The sequence below is a fragment of the Girardinichthys multiradiatus genome, chromosome 11 (genome assembly GCF_021462225.1).
Source record: "Girardinichthys multiradiatus isolate DD_20200921_A chromosome 11, DD_fGirMul_XY1, whole genome shotgun sequence".
Lineage (NCBI taxonomy): Eukaryota > Metazoa > Chordata > Actinopteri > Cyprinodontiformes > Goodeidae > Girardinichthys > Girardinichthys multiradiatus.
Window position 1 is genome coordinate 2,859,488 of NC_061804.1, and position 13,022 is coordinate 2,872,509.

Consider the following 13,022-nt stretch of genomic DNA (forward strand, 5'->3'; position numbering starts at 1 on the left):
TATAATAGGAAAGGCCTGAGGCAAGAACGGTTTGACATCTTTGAGGAATCCTCTAAACAAATATAAACGTGTAGGTTTAAGTCATTTTAAGAAAAACTAGCAACCAACCAATGAAAATGGGTATTACGACCAGTGCAAAAAATGGGCTCATGAAAAAAGCCACACCTCAGCAGATATTTGTGTCACCGTGTAATGAACTTCCACTATTACTGCTTTGTATATACTAAATCAGCGATAGAATGGAAATAGGGAATAAATAAAAAGACCAGGAACAATCCCACCTTCTTCTATTATTGTTTCTGAGGGAGAGAGAGGCATGCTGAAATTGTACTCTTGGCTAAATGCAATCCTTTGGATTTCCGGACCAAAACCTCACGCCACAAGAACAGTTTTTTCCCCATCTGCCACCAGCCTTGTTAACAAAGCCCAGAAACCACCTTGACACTCCCCCTTTCCCCCCACACCCCCCCCTTTTTTACTGACAGGACACCTGTAACCTGTAACTCGATGCGTTACATTAACGCTCAGCATGAACTCCTGCTTTACTTGCACAATGATCACCTGCACTGTTGTATTGCTCTTGCATCTTATACTGCTCTATATTTACTCTCACTCACTTAAAACTGTGCACATATATTTATATTATATTGTAGATATGTTTATACTGTTTAATTTGTATTGTATTGCACCAACTACGCCAAAACAAATTCCTTGTATGTCCAAAAACGTACTTGGCAATAAAGCTTTTCTGATTCTGATTCTGATTGGAAAATATAATTTCTCTTTTAAATTTGATTCAGGTCAGGATTTTCATTTGTACTTCACTGAATAGTTGAAAATGTGAGAGTGCTTCATGTTTACATTTGGAGCTAGTATAGTAGGTGACCATTTTTGTTTGATTCACACTTTTATTGACACATCATTACATTTAAAAGTTGGCATAATCATCTTAGCAACGGCTATGCAATACAGATGGATCTCAGTACGCAATTATCTTATCTATCTTATATGTCAAAAACTGCATTGAAAAAGTGCAAGTCATTTATTATATGCATTTATTACACACATTGACATATTTTAAGTATTAATTTGTTATATATTTGTTGTGAATCAACACTATATAAATACCTTGAATTGAGTTAAATACAGAATTGATAAGGTACTGTCAAGAAGAGGAAGATGGGAAACCAGACCCAACAATGTAGATGACGTTTTGCAGTTTCTTCCAGCTTCTTCTTCCAAATGACTATGTAGGATATCGCATGGCCATAACAATTCTGTCTTATGAATCTTTTTTTTTTTATTGGTCTTGGATAATACTCTAATGTTCTGATAAATGTAATTTTAGGTTTTAATTGTAGCTTTAAAAGCTCAGTTATAGTCATGGTTCTGGGAGTCGCGCAAGCCTCAACAAGCGCTGTAGGCGTGTATATTTCTTGCTGATGTTGCTGCAGTTTTCTCCGAAAACACAGGGGGCCGTATGCATAGGTAACCAGTGGAAATGTAGTAAAAAAGAGAAGAACTTAAAATGGTTGTGTGTACTATCGAAAACATTTCTAATCGAAGTGATTTGGTTTCTTGCAAAGTTTCAGATTCATAAGAGTAAAACAATGAAGAGGAAATTGTGTTTTGACCTCTTTGTAAGGGATCTAAAACCATACCTAGATACAATTCTGGACACTCTTTAACCAAAAAAAAGCTATAAAACTTTATTGTATACAATTTAACTTTGTAACTCGCAATTTCTCTTGCCTTTTGTTGTTTGCTGTTTTTCTTTTCTGTTACTCTCTTCTTTCATTTCATAAAGACGTGATTTATTTGTGCGTGAAATGTTTGCACCTTCAATTTCGTCCATTTTGAATGGAGAGCGGCACGCAAGCCCTCAGCAGCGGTGGGGACGACGTGACGTGATTGCGTCACTGTTGGTGCACGCAGCCTCGGGCCTTTGTTCAATACGCCAAGTGTAAACCTAGCTTAAACCATTGCCATCAATATGAAAGGAAAGGAAATAAACATATCAAATGTATCGCCCTGTGTGTAATTATTTGATCTAATAGAAGTTTATTTCCATGTTTTTTTTTTTTTTTTGGTGTTCAGATTGATTATAAGTGTGTGTGTGTAGGGGGTTTGCAGCTTGCCCAAGGCGCCATTTTAACAAGGATCGCCGCTGTGTGTTTTATTGTTTACAGTTTTAATGACCTTTTAAGGTTAACTGATGTGTAAAATAGTCGTAATAATCCCAATGACAGCAGTTATTATCATCACTATTATCATAAAGTATAGACGGTAACAATATACCAAAGATGTATCTGGCCTTTTAAACTTGACGTAATGACGTTCCAATTCTCTACTACGTCACGTACGTTCCACAACTCGTATGGCCCAGCCATCCCAGCGTGCTAATATTCTGACAAATCTTTCACATTTAACACCCATGTTGTTAAGGTTTCCCATCGCAGGAGGCGTCATTTCCCTGCTTTCGCTTCGGCTGTTGTGGAAGGTGGGCTGAGTTCCAGAACCTTCTTGTTGTTGTCCCGGGACTCCAACCCGTCACCCTCTCCCGCGTCTAAGGAGCTGGCCGGCCCTGCCGGGTGCATGCAGCAGAATGGCTCGAGTGGGTCGAACGGCTCTGACGGCTGTGGCGCCAGGGAGCGGCAGGCTCTGTCCTTCAGCCCGCTGCCCGCCGCCACCACACGGGTGAGGCGGTTCATTCAGGAGAGACAGAGGACGCTGCCGCTGCCCAAAGTGATGGTTGTATTCTCGGCCGCTGGGGACGCAGACAAACCGAGCGATGCCATATCAAGCTCGGACCCTACGGAGGAGGGCGACGGTGTCCGAAAGCCGCCGGCCTCTCCCTCACCGAAGCACCCCACACCGAGCAAGCCGCTCCGCTCCTCGCTAAGCAGCCAGGAGCAGCAGGAGGTGGGTAGGCCGCTTGATGGAAAATCACCACTCCACTGATACAAAGACAACATTATTTATTAACAATATAAAACCAAGCTAAATGAAGAGACTTCAATAAAATAAACCCTGAAGATATCATCTTAGACTACTGAGCCAGTAAAACATATTATAACCCCAAACAACTTCTTACTCTGCGGAGCTCTGTTCTGATTGGCTGGAATCTGTGTCACGTGTTTCTATTGAGGCTCATTTAAACCTGCTAACTGAGGAGCCATCAGCCTCTGTGCATTTATGTTATTATTCCCACAAAATAGATGGATGGATGGATCAATAATCCTGTCAGCTGAACAGATGGATGGGCTCTAGATTATAACTACCAAGAGTTGAAATGAATAAATGAATGAATGCCATCATTTTGAGGTTTTAATCCTACACTTGCCTTATGGATTGATGGATGGATGGTTAATCCCATGAGATGGATGATCAAATCCCATAACATAGATGAATAGATTATTCATTTCAATGTGACGGTTGTATTATTCCAATAATATTGATTATTTATCTAATTAAATGACTATGATGACAATATGGATTATTGTCATCATTTAAATTGATGATTGGGTTATTAACGGATACATGGATAGATTATTAATCGTATGAGATGGATGATCAATCCCATTAAATAGATGGAGGCTTTAATAATCTCAGTGAGATGGGTGGATGAATTATTCCTATAATATGGATTATTTATCCCATTAAATGGATGGATAGATGGATTATTGCCATAATATTAATTGATGAAAAGATTATTAATCCCATGGGATTGATGGAGAGATAATTTATTCCTATAATTTATATTGATAAATGGAGTGTTAATCCCATGAGTGGAATTATTCTTTTATTATTATTATTTTATAGGTTGAGCTGTGCAAAGAACAACATTTACAGATCTTAAACTGTATGTTTAGTGTGATGCATATATTTATTAATCTATAACAAACGTAATGTATATTAACATGAATAATAAAATCTCAAAACAATGTCTAAAGACTTCAAAAAACCATAGTCAAAAATATAGCTTTGCAATTTTAAACACTATGTGCAGAAAGTGGTGCAGCAGATGGTGGAATTCACACAATTACAGTTCGTTTTAATTAGTTTACTGACATAATATTGCAGGTTTCTATAGATACGTAGCGGAGGTTGTAAACAGAAGGAAGTCTCTGCAGGATGTCATGTCATGGGTGCGACTGATTGTCCATGATTCAAACCTCCACAGGGTCTATTTTAGGATTTTTTTAAATCATCTTCAATCATGAGTTTAATGACCCTGCTGGGGTTTTTTGTTTCCTAAAATCAACCGACACTGACACCAACTCCACCTACCACAGAACCGCAGCATGAAGTTTGACCACCAGACTGCAGACAGCTGCAGAGTCTTTAGAGAAGTCCTGCTGGTTGTATGACTCAGGACTGTATTGAAAGTGTGAGGCGCACAGAGTAAACAGAAATGGGAACAGGACGGTCTCCTGTGGTGTTCCTCATATCACTGATCACCACATCACACAGGGTGCACTCTAGCCAAGCACATCAAGGTCTACCTGACTAATAATCTCCTCTAGTGTTCTTATTCTGGAGTTTTTCCTCCAACTTTTGCATCTAAGATTTCTTCTCAGCTTCCTAGCTCCACCTTTTCATCTTGCTGTATCCAGGAATATGTAGATTATTCCAACATTCAAATTGTTTTGCAGCCTCCATCCTTAAAAGGAGATTTTATTTTTTTTTTGACCAGGATTTTAATTCCTCCTCTATAAAATTCACATTGCGTTGTATTTATTTGAAACCTGAAAACAAAAACCTGCTCTTCAGGTGACTGGACATTGGTCAAATGTTTTGATGCTTCACTCCTTGGTGCACTAGCTTACGTTACAGATAGTTTTGGGGTCTTAGTGTCTGTGTGGTCTGATTGTTGGTTAGAGGGATTTGTATTTGTCTCATATCGTGGCTTATAACTTGTTTAGCAGATTTATTTTGAAACTGAAAATGATTAAAAATGATTATTAGTGTTGGATTATGTGGAAAACCTCTTGCTGTTAGAAGAGAGGTTCGAATCTGACTCACTATTCACAGCTGCACTATGTGGTCGAACATTATTACAGAGATGAAGCATAAATTTGAAATATTGTGATATATATTGTGTGTCGTGATAAATCTAAAGTATGTCAGGATTTTAATTTTAGGGCATTTTGCCCAGCCCTACTTTCGGGCTACGGATGATACCTCCAAAAACGGAGGTATCATAGATATTTGGGTTGGGAAAAAATGATCATCTTCTAAAAGAAGAAACTTTAATTGGTTAAACTGTCATTTAAAGGGTTAAAATCTCAGAATATACATAAATATTTGGTATGTATGGAAACACATTGATAAATAACATTTCTATTGTTTAAAAGAGCATTTTTTGTTCCAAGGACAACAGGTGGAGCTGTGTTATTTATAAATAATTATAATAATTAATACCCCGCCCTACTTTACCTCCTAAAAAACCTCCAATTTTCAAACAAAAAATATTAAAACTGACATTTAAAAGGTTACAATTCTAAGAAATGCATAAATATTTAGGTTTGGTGCCTGAAGTCAGTAATGGCATTCATAAATAATTTGAGAAAGATTGTTGCTACTTGCTGTTTCTGTGGGACTCAAAATGAAGAGTTAAACCCAGGTTATATCTTGCTGAAATAAATTGATCCGTTTTGTTAAACCTTTCAGTTAATTAAGCAGCAAATCATAATTTCAGTCCACATTTTCACTCATTATGCCCCCATTTGTGTAGGAAATGTAACACGTTTTACAGTTTCACCCTCTCAGCGTTGTTTCTTATCAGCTTTATCTCAAACTTTCCCAAGTTTCCAGAGGTCATCTCCCTGAACGTCGGGGGCACGTACTTCACCACACGCCTGTCCACGCTGCGGCGATACGAGGACACGATGCTGGCCGCCATGTTCAGCGGCCGCCATTACATCCCGCGGGATGCTGAGGGACGCTTCTTCATCGATCGGGATGGTGCATACTTTGGGTGCGCAGCTTTGTGCTCATGAAAACTGAAACACCAAACATGAACTATAAACTGGAGAAAATGGAGGAAAAACTGATGCTGCAGCGCCTTGCAAAAATATTTACACCGCTTAAACTTTTCAAGTGGTTATAGGAATACTTTTACAGAGCGCTCCACATTATCATCGTCACAGCTGACAGTTTTCTGTAAACTTTCTTATGAGTATAAAGAAAACTTTAGGCAGATGTTTGTGAAAGGCAGCATCCTGTTGAACAAAGTTTTAGTTTCTAAAAAGGGGAAACATGTTCACTCTGAGAGGTTTTCCTGCAGCTCGAGGAAGCTCATTATGTTCTGACATATATCCATGAATTTATTATTCAGTGAGGCAAACAGGACTCCTCTGGCAGCGCTCTAAACTCATTTCCATGTTATTTCTGAGCTGCTGCCTCGGCTTATTTGTTGCTTGTTAGCTGACACACACACACACACACACACACACACACACACACGCTTCTGCTGATTTATCTGAGGCTGTTAGCATTGTTTACACAGTGTTAGTTACACATCGCTGCTGTGTCGTTCTGCAATATGAAAGTGTGGAAAATGTATGAATCAAACCAGCAGGAAAGAATGAAAGGCTGAGGTTTTTTTTTTTTGGAGATTTCCGTTGCAACTTTTTCAGAACTTTGGTGAGATTTCTGCTTAGACAAAAACACACCTTTTAGAAATTATGCAAATAACAAATGAAGCTATTTGATATAAAACAACACAAACATGCAAAACAATAATGAAATCATGCTGTAAAATAGGATATTGCTTATTTTGCTGCTGCTGCAGGAGTTGTTGAGCTTTTAAAAAAATGTTTAGGCTTTACATTTTCATAGGAAGACGGTTTATATTGCCATGGTAACACTTTCTATTCAATTAGGTTTTATGAATTGGGGTTTTTTCCCTATCGAAACTTATTGGCAGCCCTAGTAAAGATGAGTAAAAGTCACCAGTGCCGCATTTATTCAATGTAACTGAAACATTTTTTGTAAATCTTGCCTTATTTTTTTAAATTGATCCGACTTTCTAACAAATTCTAATTCTCCTCGTCTTCCTGTTTCCCTGTGGTATAAACATGGAGTGAAAAAGCTGCTTGTTTTAGCCACTCTTCAAAACAGGAAAGACAAGAGAACATGTTATTCATATAAGGTAAATGTGTGTTGGTCTTCACAGGGTCATGATATGGAAGAAATAAAGTACTCACCTGAATTTGCTAATTTGAGCAGCTTTGGGGTCACCAAGTTTCCATACCAGGAATTTATTATTAGACATTTTTAAGGTTTTTGGCACTAGTGGCCTTCAGTCATTAGTAGCTGGACAGGAAGAAGGTTAGAGAGCGAAGGGGAAGGCATGCAGTAAAGGGCCCAGTGCTGGGGGTCCAATCAGGACAGCTGCGTCAAGGACTGGTGCTTTGAGCCACAGGGCGCCCCTTATTACGAGGCTTCTGTGCACATCTTTACCAGATGGACAGAACATTTTTAAATGGGTTATTATAGGAAAACAAGCGCTGTTTTTGTGTGCCATACTGAGCCGTTTTCACAAGAAATATGACACATCTGCTTTGACTTGACATCTGTATTGAAGCTGACTTGTTTTATCATCTTATCCTAAATGAAGACCAGAAACTGCACCAGTTGTGGGTCCAGTTAAACATGGTTGTAGGATTCACGTTTCTCTTCTTCTTGGCTGACAATTAAAGTTGGCAACAGATGGGATGTTGGGCTTTGGTAAAAATAATTTCAGATGAAATCAACCAACTTTTTTATGAAGAAAGAATGAAAACTAAATAAAATGTGCAGAGAAAATTACTTTCAGCTGAAAGTATATCAATTATTTATGAAAGTTATTGTAAACAGTGTCACGCCCATAAGAGATTGAAATTGACCAACTGTCTCTTAATCAGCTCTGATCGGAGATCAGCAAGTCAAATACTTGTGTACATGAAATGCATTAAAACTGAAAACTCCTACTTTCTGGTCTTTAATTACATCAAACAGCTTAGAGATGAAGCTTAGAGGCATATGCTGAAATATCTCATAAATGGAAACATTTCTGTAAATCTGTTTTCTGTTGGAAAGAAATAGAAACTGGCCACATTTTGGACTCAGCTGGTCAAACCAGAAATCCTTATCAGCCGGGGGAAAAACAGATCGGTGCATCTCTACATTTAATAATTTTGATCAGGGATGCCTTGGTATGATAACATTTGGGCCTGATATTGATATCCGATATTAATATTACAGTTATGGCTAATAACTGATATTTATTGATAGGATTTATATTATATTTCCCTACCCTATCAAGATTGTGGAAAAACAACCACACAGTTGACATTGCCTTTCTGCTTCAGCTAAACCCCCACAATCCTGTGCTGCATCCTGTCACTGTCACATGACCAAACAAACACAACATGGTCAACCCCCGTTCCCCCAAAACACACAAACAACATGGGATAAACACATTGATTGACCAGTCATTCTGGTAGCTGCATCACAGAGTAATTACAGGTCCTTCTCAAAATATTAGCATATTGTGATAAAGTTCATTATTTTTCATAATGTCATGATGAAAATTTAACATTTATATATTTTAGATTCATTGCACACTAACTGAAATATTTCAGGTCTTTTATTGTCTTAATACGGATGATTGTGGCATACAGCTCATGAAAACCCAAAATTCCTATCTCACAAAATTAGCATATTTCATCCGACCAATAAAAGAAAAGTGTTTTTAATACAAAAAACGTCAACCTTCAAATAATCATGTACAGTTATGCACTCAATACTTGGTCGGGAATCCTTTTGCAGAAATGACTGCTTCAATGCGGCGTGGCATGGAGGCAATCAGCCTGTGGCACTGCTGAGGTCTTATGGAGGCCCAGGATGCTTCGATAGCGGCCTTTAGCTCATCCAGAGTGTTGGGTCTTGAGTCTCTCAACGTTCTCTTCACAATATCCCACAGATTCTCTATGGGGTTCAGGTCAGGAGAGTTGGCAGGCCAATTGAGCACAGTGATACCATGGTCAGTAAACCATTTACCAGTGGTTTTGGCACTGTGAGCAGGTGCCAGGTCGTGCTGAAAAATGAAATCTTCATCTCCATAAAGCTTTTCAGCAGATGGAAGCATGAAGTGCTCCAAAATCTCCTGATAGCTAGCTGCATTGACCCTGCCCTTGATAAAACACAGTGGACCAACACCAGCAGCTGACACGGCACCCCAGACCATCACTGACTGTGGGTACTTGACACTGGACTTCTGGCATTTTGGCATTTCCTTCTCCCCAGTCTTCCTCCAGACTCTGGCACCTTGATTTCCGAAAGACATGCAGAATTTGCTTTCATCCGAAAAAAGTACTTTGGACCACTGAGCAACAGTCCAGTGCTGCTTCTCTGTAGCCCAGGTCAGGCACTTCTGCCGCTGTTTCTGGTTCAAAAGTGGCTTGACCTGGGGAATGCGGCACCTGTAGCCCATTTCCTGCAAACGCCTGTGCACGGTGGCTCTGGATGTTTCTACTCCAGACTCAGTCCACTGCTTCCGCAGGTCCCCCAAGGTCTGGAATTGGCCCTTCTCCACAATCTTCCTCAGGGTCCGGTCACCTCTTCTCGTTGTGCAGCGTTTTCTGCCACACTTTTTCCTTCCCACAGACTTCCCACTGAGGTGCCTTGATACAGCACTCTGGGAACAGCCTATTCGTTCAGAAATGTCTTTCTGTGTCTTACCCTCTTGCTTGAGGGTGTCAATAGTGGCCTTCTGGACAGCAGTCAGGTCGGCAGTCTTACCCATGATTGGGGTTTTGAGTGATGAACCAGGCTGGGAGTTTTAAAGGCCTCAGGAATCTTTTGCAGGTGTTTAGAGTTAACTCGTTGATTCAGATGATTAGGTTCATAGCTCGTTTAGAGACCCTTTTAATGATATGCTAATTTTGTGAGATAGGAATTTTGGGTTTTTATGAGCTGTATGCCAAAATCATCCGTATTAAGACAATAAAAGACCTGAAATATTTCAGTTAGTGTGCAATGAATCTAAAATAAATTAATGTTAAATTTTCATCATTACATTATGGAAAATAATGAACTTTATCACAATATGCTAATATTTTGAGAAGGACCTGTATGTCTTTAAATATGAGTGAGATAACAAGCAGAGAGGAGTTTTTTTATATAACCAGGCTGGGCTGAGACTAGTTTTGAGATGTGAGCAGCTGTTAAACATAGATGTATGACTAAAAGCGAAACAATAGTGAGCGTTTGCTGTCTGCACCATCAGAGAACCACGTCTCTCATTTGAAAAAGCATCATGGCTTCCTGTTTAGTTTTTTATGCACTGCCAGTTTTTCACCCTGTGCTTTATTATTTGCTGCATCGCTTTATCCTTCATTGTTGAGACGTCTTCACTTTCTGCTACTGGCTATAAATAGGATAACAAACAGCATTTATTTAGTTGTCAGGGATGATTATGCTGCAGCGGCGTCAACTCACCTGGTTTCTGATCTTTACGTCTCACGCCATCCGCCTGCAATGTGATGTAGCTGCCAATAGGTGGCGGTAAGGCACCAGCTTAAAAAAACAGATCCGTTTCTTTCAAATTCATGGGTTATATTTTCTGATTAACTTTTACATTTTTAACATTATTTTAACAGTTTTTAACTGTTATCCTATTTTTCATATGTTGTATTGTTTCAATTAGTTCAGCTTATATTTTTTAGAAGAAGGAGCACCAGTTACATTTGCAGCTGACATTTATGCTGTGGTGCATGTTGGAAATGCATGAACATTTAAGTAATGGCACAGAGCCTTTGCATTTCCATGTATATAAAGATGCCTTTCAGATCAAAGAGTGAATATATATCACCATATGTATTTCAAAATTAACAAAACAATCAGAGATCAACCAAAACTGAAGTTGGCATGTCACAGCTTTAAAAAAAAAGCAGAAATCAGGACCTGCCTAAAAAACTGTAAAAAGTGCATCATGATTAAGTTTAAAAATATCAAAAACAACCAATATCTTCTCCAATTCAGTCATTTTACTACTTGTGTTAATGAAAGTCCAAGTACCAGTCCCTGTACATTAGTGTTGGAATAATCATGTGGGAATCAAAGCTGTGAGGATGAAGAATTTGATTTCTCTAGACAGTTGCTTAAAATGTATCAAGGAGAATACAGAATGGGCTTTTAAGGTAATAAATGCAGCCACATGAAGCATTTTACAGCAGAGTAGTCAGCTTATCTGCACTTTCTCAACCTGCCTTTATTACTATATATATATATACATATATATATATATATATATATATATGTTTCTTCTAGAGTTTATATTTCTGTACTTACTGTCTGTACGCTGATTTTAAAAGCACAAAGTTATCTCTAACAAGTGAGGTAAACCTATGGTGTAAGAAAACCTGAGAATTATATCAGAAAGCGTTCCAAAATGTCTCCATTTTCTCCCTGCTAATGTTAGCCTCCATTTTTTATTTTGTTCCCTGTTCTTAATTTTCTGTTCCCTAGTGTGTAATTTTACTTCAATGTTTCTATCCAAAGGGACATCCTGAACTTCCTGAGAGAAGGAGAGCTTCCCCGCCAGAACAGAGTCCGAGCGGTGCACAGAGAGGCTCAGTATTACGCCATCGGCCCGCTGCTGGACAGCCTGGAGGACATCCAGCCTCTCACAGGGGAGAAGGTCCGACAAGCTTTCCTCGATCTGCTGCCCTATTACAAAGGTAGAGGCAAAAACATCAGTCTGAAATTGGCTTCTGCAAAGGAGAAGGGATGGTTTGCTTTGTGAAACAGTTTAATATTTAGGGTGCCTTGCATTTTACAACCACAAACTGTATTTTATTGGAATGTTAGGTGTTAGACAAACACACAGTTTGTCTAACAAGGGAAATGATGCAGGTTATCATTTTTTTAAACAAATAAAATCTGAAAAGTGTGGTATGCATTTATACTGAGCCGCCCTGAGCCAATACTTTGTAGATGTCATGTTTTGGGATTGTTTTGGTCTCGGGTTCTTTTCCCAGTTCAATTTTGGGTCATGCTTCTGATCATTGTTTTCCAGGTGGTGCTTCAGTTCATTGCTTGGGTTTAGTTTCTCTGCGCTTAGACCTGAAAGTCTTTTAGGGTTTGACTCTAATAGCTGTACACATGTAGAGACTGAGTTTACTGAGTTTTCAGATCTGGACTTTGATTAGACCATTATCATGAAAATGCTTTATCCTGAACTATTGTATTGAAAGCCTGGCTGTATGCTCAGGATCATTGTTCTACTGGATGGTGAACCTCCACCACAGTCTCAGGTCTTTTCTAGAAAGACCCTAACAGGTTTTCTTCCAGGACCTTCCTTTATTTAGCTCCATCCATCTCCCCATCCCTCCTGAAGAAAACCTACCCCACAGTATGATGCTGCCACCGCCATGTTTCACCGTGAGATGGTTTGTTCAGGTTCCTTTGCAGTGTTAGTTTTCACCACAGATTGTGTTCACATGACATGATCATCTTCTTCGACACGGTTGATGTTTCTCTTACGTGGCTTGTGACAAACTACAAACAGGACTTCCTATGGCTTTCTCTTGAGAATGTCTTTCTTCTTGACACTGTTCCATGAGGGCCAAATGTGTGGAATAAAAAGCTAATAGTTGTCTTGTCAACAGTTTCTCCCACCTGAGCTGCAGATTTCTCCAGTTCCTCCAGAGTTACCAAGGGCCTCTTGGCTGCTTCTCTGTCAGTTTAGATGCGGCCATGTCTTTGGAGTTCCAAATTCCTCCTGCCGATGTGGCCCTGGGCAAGGCACTTCGCCCCAAGTTAGCTATGGCTCTGCATACCGGTATGAATGTGTGTTTGTGGATGCGATTGGGTGAATGCTGCTCTGAGTAGTCGGTATGACTGGAATAGTGCTTTAAATTTCTCCACAGCATTCTCCCTGACATGTCTGCTGTGTTCCTTGGTCTTCATGAAGCCGTTTGTTCACTAATGTTCTCCAATAAACCTCTGAGGACCTCACAGAACATCTGCAG

The 13,022-nt window shown here is 39.3% G+C and overlaps 1 protein-coding gene across 2 annotated transcripts in view; it reads left to right on the top strand.

Moving 5' to 3' along the window:
- Window positions 1–2,124: 2,124 nt before the first annotated feature.
- The window catches only part of kctd7 (potassium channel tetramerization domain containing 7), a 32,465-nt gene continuing 21,567 nt past the window's right edge, over window positions 2,125–13,022 (top strand). For both annotated transcript variants that reach the window (XR_007040195.1, XM_047378506.1), the window contains exons 1-3: window positions 2,125–2,922; window positions 5,811–5,980; window positions 11,551–11,729. Coding sequence is in view for 1 of the 2 variants with exons in the window: in XM_047378506.1 (XP_047234462.1) it covers window positions 2,596–2,922; window positions 5,811–5,980; window positions 11,551–11,729 (676 nt within the window). In the remaining variant the exon portion in view is untranslated. The remainder of the gene's footprint in view (window positions 2,923–5,810; window positions 5,981–11,550; window positions 11,730–13,022) is intronic.